Here is a 9,510-nt window from a genome sequence, read left to right as displayed (position 1 = left end):
AGGCTAAATGTAGCCTTATTCCTCCTCATTCACATTCCCAGAGGTTGGGGCAAACAGAGTTGTTTCTGGAAAGGGGAGTTAGCCCATGATGGAGAAGATGCACAAATCTCTGATTATCCTTTAGTTTTTATCAGGGAAAGTAGTTTTTATTTATCTCAATAAGCCCATCAAATGCTACAAGTAAATAATTTAATTAATAATTGAACTCTTTAGCACCCAATGGTAGGGCTCAGCACATAGCTTTATGGCTAATGGAAGGGTCTTCCTTCCTTCTTAAGGAAATAAGATAATTTGACTCACTATTCCATTACTTGAGAAAAATTTACCTATTGCTACAATTAAAGACTTATAAAGTCATTAAACTGTTACCTTTTGTACCACAATCATTTGGCCATTTATTTGTTTTGGTGCTTAAAATAGTTTCTTTTGAGATAGAGAAGGTTTGTAAATTATGCACTTTTGATTTAGAGAGTACACTTAACTAAATGCATATGAGAAAAAAAGGGTTTTGCCTATTTTCTCTGTTTTTCAAAACTGATAAGTAAATTGTAAGATGTAAGTGATTTTTTTTTAGTTTACTCTGCCTTTGATTTTTTAGAACACTTTTGTATGATGTGTTGTAAGCAATACTTCAGACAAAAGTAGAACAAAACCATAACACAGACAAGAATCACTACTATAAGAAGCAACACATCTAAGAGATAAACTTGAAAAAAGTACAAGTTGTCAGCTTCACTCCTTAAATGCAGTCCTGCATTGTTATGAAGCCCATATTCAATCCAGTCACAGGCCTCTTCAGTTGGTGTGACTCTCCTGTGACGAATCAATCTAGAAACTCTTTCAGCTTTTTCTTTATAACTGGAATTTCTGAGAACTTCAAGTATTGCATTTGTTACTGCATTTGGTGTTAAACTTTGCAAGTCCAGTATCACACCAATACCAGCCTCCTTCACTTTCATAGCATTAGCAGGTTGGTCACCAAAGAGAGGTAAAACAACCATAGGTATCCCATGATAAGTGCCCTCAAGTATACTGTTCAAGCCCCCATGAGTGAAAAAGACCTTTGTAGCTGCATGTCCAAGAAGATCATTTTGTTCCATCCATGGTACAACTTTGATATTTTTGCTCAGGTTTTGAGGCAGTAAGCTCAATTCACCTTTATACTTCCATATAACTTTAGAAGGGACCTGCATGAGCCCTTTTGCAATGCTATCAACAAACTCCGGTTTGAAATTTGAAATGACAGTCCCAAATGAAACAACTACTAATTCTGTCAAGTCTCCATCAGAGATGAAACTTTCTTTGTCTGACGGAAGTGGTTTAGGCTTTTCCGGGAGTATGGGCCCAACCACTTTCACATGGGCTCCAAAAGGCCTTGGAAAATCCAAAGCAAAGTCGTTTGGAATTATTAACAATCCTGTGGCTCTGAATACTTCACTGAGACTAGAAAACTTACTGTCTTTGACATGAGTCCTCCACAAATCTTCAAAGGGTGGCATAAAAACAAACTCGTGCATAACATACCCTAAGATGTACAACAACAGGTTTTGTAACCTTTCCAAAAATGACATTCTCTTTGGAAGTTTGACAGTTCCGTGCGGAACATAGGCCACGGGAGAAGGGAAATTGTGAATAAAACTCACATAGGGATCTACAAATCCGATGGGAGCCAAGTCAACGCGATTCACTTTCAGCAAGTCTGCCACTATAGCACAACATATACTTGTGATATCGCAAACAATCAATTCTACCCGTCCCAAGCTTTTCAAGAGAGCTCTGTCATTCAGCAAATCCTCACACGTAGACTTCCAAAAATCATTTCTCTCGGTGATATTTAGCTTGCCTTCGGCTTCTTTTATTATCACTTTTTCCAAATCATTCCCATTTGTATGAGTGTCGTAAGATTTCACTGCAATGCCAGCCAAATTAGGTCCAATTTCATTCACTTGCCAGGCTGGTACAAGAAGACTGTATCTGTAACCTCTCCTAGTCAGCTCTCGTCCGATTTTGACGTAAACAAGTCCATGACTTGTTCCAATGCTTGGTATTCCAACGATATGACTATTAGAAGCATGGTTTAGAGTAACCAGACAACATAGCAAGGTTAGTACTGTAACAACCATGTTTTGAAATTATATTATGCAAGTCAGGTGACCCACAACTTGACACGCGCCAAATTTTGCATCACGCGATAAAAAGAATAATTCTTGCGTGACGACGGTTTGATAGCCTTAAATAGGTACCTAAAGCGAGAGTAGAAACGTTCAAAAGGAAAAGACCTTTTCCCTTTAAAAGGTTTGTATGGCTCTCGTATTCTTGATCTCGTCTAATCATTACTTCCTTCAAAACCCCACTCGCGAAGAGTTTTTAGTCTAGCACCAGTTATTCGGCTCACTAGTCACGCAACAGGGTAGTGGGCGGTTGCTCAGGAGACTGAGTTAGACTTAATTAAGGTGGTACAACCCTAAAAAAATCAACATTTTTTCATATGTTTTTTTACAAGAAGTTATCTATATCACTTAAAATGACACATGGAGACAACTGTATTTTTGCAGTTTTTGACTTGATATTTTATTATTGCTGGTCTTGGAGTCTGCAACCCTCCTCGGTATATTTGCCAGAAGGAATACCAAGGGCTTGGAAAAGCTTAATAATACTAATTGAACCAATATTAAAATAAGAAACAGCATCATAAAGTCCTAATTCTAATGTCTCCCTTCCAACATAAATTTCTTTTGGAATCCTCTGCCATACCATCCCATTCAAAGACTCATTTTGATTTTGTGTCTTGCCATGTAAGCACTTCTGCAATAAGTTTTTCTCACTAAGTCGAATATGTTCAGGCTTTAGCTTGGCAATAACAGGTAAAGGAAGGCCAGGTCCATGCTTAAAGAGATTCGTATGGTTGGCTTTGTCCTTTTGATACTTGCACCAACTTGCACTACCTGTTGGGCAGTGGTCATGAAGTGGGCGTGCCTCACTTAAGACACAATGCATGAGGCTAGCATGGATAGCTTTCTTCATTCCAGCCAAATTTCCAACATTGGAACTTATGGCAATGCCATAATAGTTCTGCAGTTTATCAATTAGACTATCTGTGAGTTTCCCTCTGCCTCCAAGGCTTGGATTGTCACGCTTTAATTTGCGAAGTGCAGTTCAAACCCTCTTCTGCACATGACCGATGCATTCTTTCTTTTCCACTAAAATTCCAGCATCTTGATAAATATTCTTTATCCTGGAAAAACTCTTGTTGTCCCCATCCCCATAAAATTCAGTGTACCTGAGATTGTGCAGCTCAACAGACCTTTGAAATATGCGCTCTGCACCCTCTGGTTCCATAGCAGGTGCTGATCCTTGGAAATTTGACTTGCAAGTGGTGTGATCAGCTCTCCACATCTGATATTCAAGAGAATTCTTGTCCATTTGTTCATGCCGCTCACACTGTTTGCATCCTTGGCTTAGGGCCTCCACATCAAGAACCTTTCCTGTGTCCATGGATATGACATTCACACAACCATTGCGTGACGAGTAGCCTCTCTTTTGCCATGTTCCGTCACAAGAAACACCACAGTTCACAGGTAGACCTTCAGAAGAATTTATATCCTTCTTGAGAGATAAAACTTCTTCTCCCGCCTTTTTCATTATTTCCTTTGCAATCGCTTTCATGTGACGGCCGTTTACGCGCGAGTTGCTGAGGAAAGCTTTCTCAGTTGGAGGTGGAGGCATGTTCATAATTGTGCAGAATTTCCTTGCACCAGCATAACCCTTTCCAAGAGTTCTCATACCATAAACGTTTCAAATTATCTTCCAGAAACAAAAGACTGAAATCGCCGCATTCGCCACAAGTCCTGTCACGATATGAGAATTTCCAGTGCACTGCGTTCTCCATCTTGAGTCGTTCTTAGTTCTTCTCCGTCTGACAATGCCTCCTAATTGTTTTACCAAGGTAATATTTTGCAGTTTTCTTCGAGTTGACAGAAGTTTTGCACGACAGTTATTAAAAGATCACTGTCTGGTCTAAAGCTTAATTCTCGAAATGTACATTAAACTCAAGCATAGCTGTGGCTTTTTATACCAGCCTTGTAATATGAGAAAATCAAACAAACAGGGAACCCAGATAACAGAAGGGAGGACGTGGAAGAAAACATTACGTCATCTGTGATCACAGACACGCACCAGAATGGAATCTCTTTTTTCGGCACAAAGAAAAGAAAATTAAATTATGAAAATACACACTTCCCCCGTGGCGCAAAATTGCTCCAGTCCAGCTTCAACACGACTTTGCCCTGCTTTCGCGGAAAAAGTTGGGAAAAGCAGGGAGAAGCAGCTCGAAAGATCAAGAAATAGCTGTGAATTTTTAGAGAGACATTCCGTAGCTCACTCGCGAATAATTACGAGGATTTTAGACGTAAGAAAGAAACTGAACAATTCTTAATTCCGGCTCATCAGCCCTGTTTCTAAGATAGATGATTAGCAGCGACCAATCCAAGGGTTCATACCATGAATTATTTGGCTTAAACTCTGATTGGCTGTTGATTAATTAACCATCGAAGATGGCAAAAAAGATGTTTGAATCGATAAAACATTTGGATCTTTGCACTACTCTCTTGAAATCCAGATTGAATAAAAACGCCCCACTTCCTATGTTAATAGCTTGTATTGGACTAAATCCAGTATTTGAGTGAGGAAATGTAACACTGTAAACATAAAGGCAGTCCAACACCGCAATCACTTCCAAATGATCTCTTGAACGCTGTTGATGGCAAGGGAGTACTTTAAGATTGGAAAGAGGAGACTGGAAATACTTAAGGCAATGATTGACCCGTAATAGTTGAGCAGTGATAGACTGGTAATGAAAAGCTACTTTTCTTTACTCTTTATTTACAAGGAGGGGAGTGTTATCACAGGAGTGCAATAATCGAGATACACGATTCCTGCTGTTTTGAATTTTATACCTGAATCATGACAATTTTTTTTTCGATATTCTTGTTTCATTTTTTAACTACATCTCTCTGATTCTCAGGTTTATACCAATCATTCATCCTCTTAATTAAACCACTATGATTCATGATTCATGATTTTGTTTCCAGCTTCGCAGTTATCGACAGGAACTTAAAAATTTGTAACCTGTGATTCCAGTGTGAAATTGTATAAACTGAGGTAAATGTATGAAGTCAAAACTACGAAAAAATTCACGATTTTCTTTCCTGGTGTAGCTTTCAAAATTGACAGGTTCGCTTGTTATGCAAGTTGTTTCGATTTCCTCGGTGAAGTAATCATGGATCGATTTACACGAAAAATTAAAACTACTTGCGACACTGAAGAGATGAACTAAAAAAAATACAAAAACAGAAATGTGCAAAAAAACTCCTCAAAATCTATCTATAACCGAGAGAAACAGTATAAAGTGTCTTTGCACTTCTTCGAATCTTATAATGTGGCTGAGCCGTGACACTTTGGTTGTTGCAGTTTAAAAGCGGCAAGAAAACTTTTCGTGTGAAGTTGGTATCAAGGAAGCGAGACGGACTTCTGACCGAATTTCTGAGATAAGAGTCCGATATCAAAAGGTGTTTTTAAGATAATCAACAAGATACCACTTTGGTAACATGGATTTTTTAATGTTTCACTCTGTACGTATTTCTACTTCTTCAAACTTGAAAAAAATGCCCATCTTGTGACAGAAGTTATCAAGCTATCAATGAAGTTGGAAACAAGCGTGATGGGGAAGACATTTCTGCCAGTCTCGGGTGTGTGTACAATTGGAGAAGAGATTTTCAAAGAGCTATCTAATACCATAAGCGTGCTTTAGCAGTTTCCAGGAAAGTGGAAGGCAAGGATTTGGAGGCCGTGTCACTTTTTAACCTAAGTGTTGTCTCTGAAAAGCAGGGGTCTCTTCTCAATTCCCTTGACTACTACCGTTCCGAGCGTCACGATTTACGATGAGCTCAGAGCTGGTCAGCAGTTAAAAGAAGAGTAAAATATTGCCTACCGTGGTTCCCACAGATGTGCATCTGATACGAAAAGTTATGGCGACTGCATCTACGATTAAGTCAAGTTGCCGCAACTCTGCTCGTTGTTGACCAAGCACGGGCTCAAGCACTTCATGATTTGGTCAATAACGAGTATGTCTCTGGAGAACCATGCTATATATCAAACCTGCCTGAGAAGCCTGTCTGCGAATTGTATGTGTTCAATCGAATTTAGCTTTCTTAGTAATGAGTGATGAACAAATGTTTTTATGGATCGTTCGTATCGGTAACGATTTCCAATTCAGAAAAATAAATATCGGCGATCACGGTTCAGGTTATTGCTTGACCGCAAACTTCATTGAAAAGTTAAACAACGAGTTATGCGGAACATTGCGAGCCAAATGCGAGAATCGTTTACTTGATGATGAGCCCAGCGATGACGAACTGGCTAATGAACGGACGGGTGATAAACCTCCTGAGTTTTTCCAGACAGAGTCATTGCAGAAGGTGTATGACATTATCATTGGTCCTATGATATGCCGACCTGATTAATGGCTGTGAACTTATCTTTGTTCCCGAACATTCATTGTGCATGGTCCCTTTTACTGCAGTGATGGACTCCAATTTAAATTATCTGTGCGAATCTTTCAGAATTCGTGTCAATCCCTGCTTGACCACTCTGAAGTTGATGGTTTGTGTGCGCATCGCAGCCCATCATGGCCGAGTAGAGACAGGAGAAATTCTCTTGGCACCATGAACTACTCGTACATCACAGACCCCTGCCGTAAAAGATAATATTCTCACCAAGAAAGATGTGTCAAGTGCTCACCAGCGGGTAAGGCTGGTTGTACTGGGTTACTGTCACAGTGCTCGTGGAGAGATCAAGGCAGCTAAAGGAGTAATTGGTATGGCGCGATCGTTTCTAGGTGCCAGAGCTCGCTCTGTTTTGGTGGCTCTGTGGGCGCTTAGTGACGAGGCTACGATTACCATGAAGTACTTCCACAAAGAACTTGCGGCAGGAAAGAGGGCCAGCGAAGCTCTTCGGCAGGCCACGAATTTCATGAGAGAAATTGAATGGCTCGAGAAAGTACGGAACTGGGCACCATTTGTACTCATCGGTGATTACGTCACACTGGACCTACCACAACGCCTTTCAAGTTTAGACTTTGGCTGATGATCATGTAAGTGTCACTTTGTTACTGTTAATTATTAATTATGACACTCAAGCATCCATTTTACACTTGTTTGTTATTGTTTTAAAATCCTATGGGACTTGCCTCGACTTAGAAACGTTACATAAACTGTGTTGAAACTATTCTTCACAATTTAAGATTCTTCTCTTCCCAATTTTTGAATGGAGGAAGTTTAATTTTCATCAAATTTCTACTTCCTTGTTGGTTGTGAAAGTTGGAAAAAGACTTGAACATGACGATACTCTTCATGGATGGCGACAAAACTTTCACGGTCCAAACCAGGATTGGACTGTAAAGGCACTCAAATGGACCAAAGTAATCATTTTTTTTTTTTTTTTAGTTTTTTCCTTAAAGTGTCTCAGCGCTTTTACAGGCACTATGCGATCGAGTTTTCATTTTAACTCGTTATTGATGAGATTTTTGTTCATTTTTCTAATTTTAGTTTAGGGTTGAGTCTTTGAGTTTCATCATAAGCTCGGAGAAAAATGCTTTTTAGATCGGAATTTCGATTGTAGGGTTCTTTACTGAAGATAAGCTGAACTAAGGGCCAGTATATCAGAAAATGGTTTCCACGTTATGATGAAAATTTCTTTCAATCATCTAAATTTTGCAGATGTTAGGTTTACTACGGAAGCCAAAAAAGGGACAATCCAAAAATATTTTGCAAATCAGAAAAGATGTTTAGAATCGATATCTTTAAAACAAATCGCTTTTGAAAAGTTTCTCAAATCGAGAAAACAATTTCAAATCCTGGTTTAATTCATAGATCCACAAATAACTTTCATGAAAATCGAAAATAGTTGACAATCCAAGAATCTTTCCAAAATCCAGAAAATTTTCGCAAATCGAGAAAAATATTTTGTCACGTGACACTTGCGCCAGTAGTCAGCACTTCTTTACGCTACAGAACATTGTGTCGCACTAGGTTGCACTAAGTCAACTTGGAGTGACTACGCGAACGGTCTAAACTGTACCAAGTGTATTGATATGTTCTGCCACAAATGTGGAAAAGAATTTGCATTGTGAGAAAATATTTTTTGGATTGTCCCTTCTCGGCTTCCGTAGTTTACCCAAAATTATCGTAAACTAATACACTCACGACCTGATCTTTATCAATTTCATTTTTTAGCTCAGAGTAACATAAAAGGGATATAATGATGCGAAGTTTAGATTAATTTTCAAAACTAAACATTATAACATCCCGTCTTCGTTACTTGTATAGTTTTAGATCCTTTAAGTAACTCAGTTTTTAATATCTTTTTCGTTGCTTTACTTTTGAAGCGGAGCCATTCTGAAAACTAATTTTGTGATGAACGATCTTTGTATGGTAAAAAAAATTCCAAATTTAATTTGCACTAGTTTAGCACCTGTCGTAGTAAGGGACCAATCTTTATTTATCGCGGGTGGGGTGGGTGGGGTCGGAGGATTTCGTTTGTCAAGATAAAATTTACCTGATACCCCCCGGAAGGCTCTAACATTCATATGATCCTCCCCTCCCCTCCCCCCCCCCCTTATTGACATTTGTGGAGGGATTATAGTCCCCTATCATACTCTATTGGCAATGGCTGATTCCCTCTCCGTTCCAACAGAAAACCATAAATTCCCCCAAAATTCTCCACCCTCCCCCCCCCCCCCTGCCTCCCCGACTCCCAACCTTGACGATATATAATCACTGGTCCATTAGACGTAACATTTTGGACATTGGTTATAAGTTATCCTTTAATATAAAGAATTTTTTTTTCCCGGTGTTTACCTATCTAAGCCCATCTAAGCCTATCTAAGCCCTATTCTAAGCTCCTAGGGCATAGGCTGTCAACGACAGTCCGCCAGAGATATCTGTTCTGAGCCATCCTTTCTAGTTGGCTCCATGACTGGCCGGAGTTTCTGATGTCAACCTCGAAGTCATGACGATAGGTGTTCCTTGGTCGCCCTCTCTTTCTCTTACCCTGGGGATTCCAGCAGAGGGCCTGTTTTGTGACACTTAATGTTGATTTGAGGGTGTGCTCCATCCCATTCCATCTTCGTCTTCTGATTTCGTCTTCTACTGGTATTTGATTGGTCTCCCTCCAGAGGTCTGTATTGCTGAGGATGTCTGGCCAGCGGATCCGTAGAAACCTCCTTAGGCAGCTGTTGATGAATATCTGAACTTTATTGACAGTTGTTTTAGTGGTCCTCCAGGTTTCTGCTCCATACAAGAAGACTAACTTGACATAGTTAGAGCAGAACAGCAGTGTGCATGAAGTTTATTCCATGAACCAAGGTAAGCCATAATACTCTCAGGGTCTGATTGCCAAGATTCCCATTCCCGCCCCCCTCGTTGTAATGCAGTTCTCTGGGTTGTCGTTTCT

At 39.7% G+C, this 9,510-nt stretch overlaps 1 protein-coding gene and 1 pseudogene across 1 annotated transcript; both read right to left on the bottom strand.

The window, feature by feature from the left end:
* Nucleotides 1-122: 122 nt before the first annotated feature.
* Nucleotides 123-2,193, bottom strand: LOC113672610 (UDP-glucuronosyltransferase 2B33-like). Its single transcript, XM_027188918.2, has one exon. It carries the CDS (start codon nucleotides 2,121-2,123, stop codon nucleotides 576-578), a length of 1,548 nt encoding a protein of 515 aa, XP_027044719.2. The 5' UTR covers nucleotides 2,124-2,193; the 3' UTR covers nucleotides 123-575.
* Nucleotides 2,194-2,574: 381 nt separating this feature from the next.
* LOC149048801 (uncharacterized) lies at nucleotides 2,575-4,058 on the bottom strand (annotated as a pseudogene).
* Between the last annotated feature and the right edge of the window lie 5,452 nt (nucleotides 4,059-9,510).

Source organism: Pocillopora damicornis, chromosome 3 (assembly GCF_964200805.1).
Source record: "Pocillopora damicornis chromosome 3, jaPocDami1.2, whole genome shotgun sequence".
Classification (NCBI taxonomy): Eukaryota; Metazoa; Cnidaria; class Anthozoa; order Scleractinia; family Pocilloporidae; genus Pocillopora; species Pocillopora damicornis.
The sequence above is the reverse complement of the archived record's forward strand: the minus strand, read 5'-3'. Positions and strand labels throughout refer to the sequence as shown.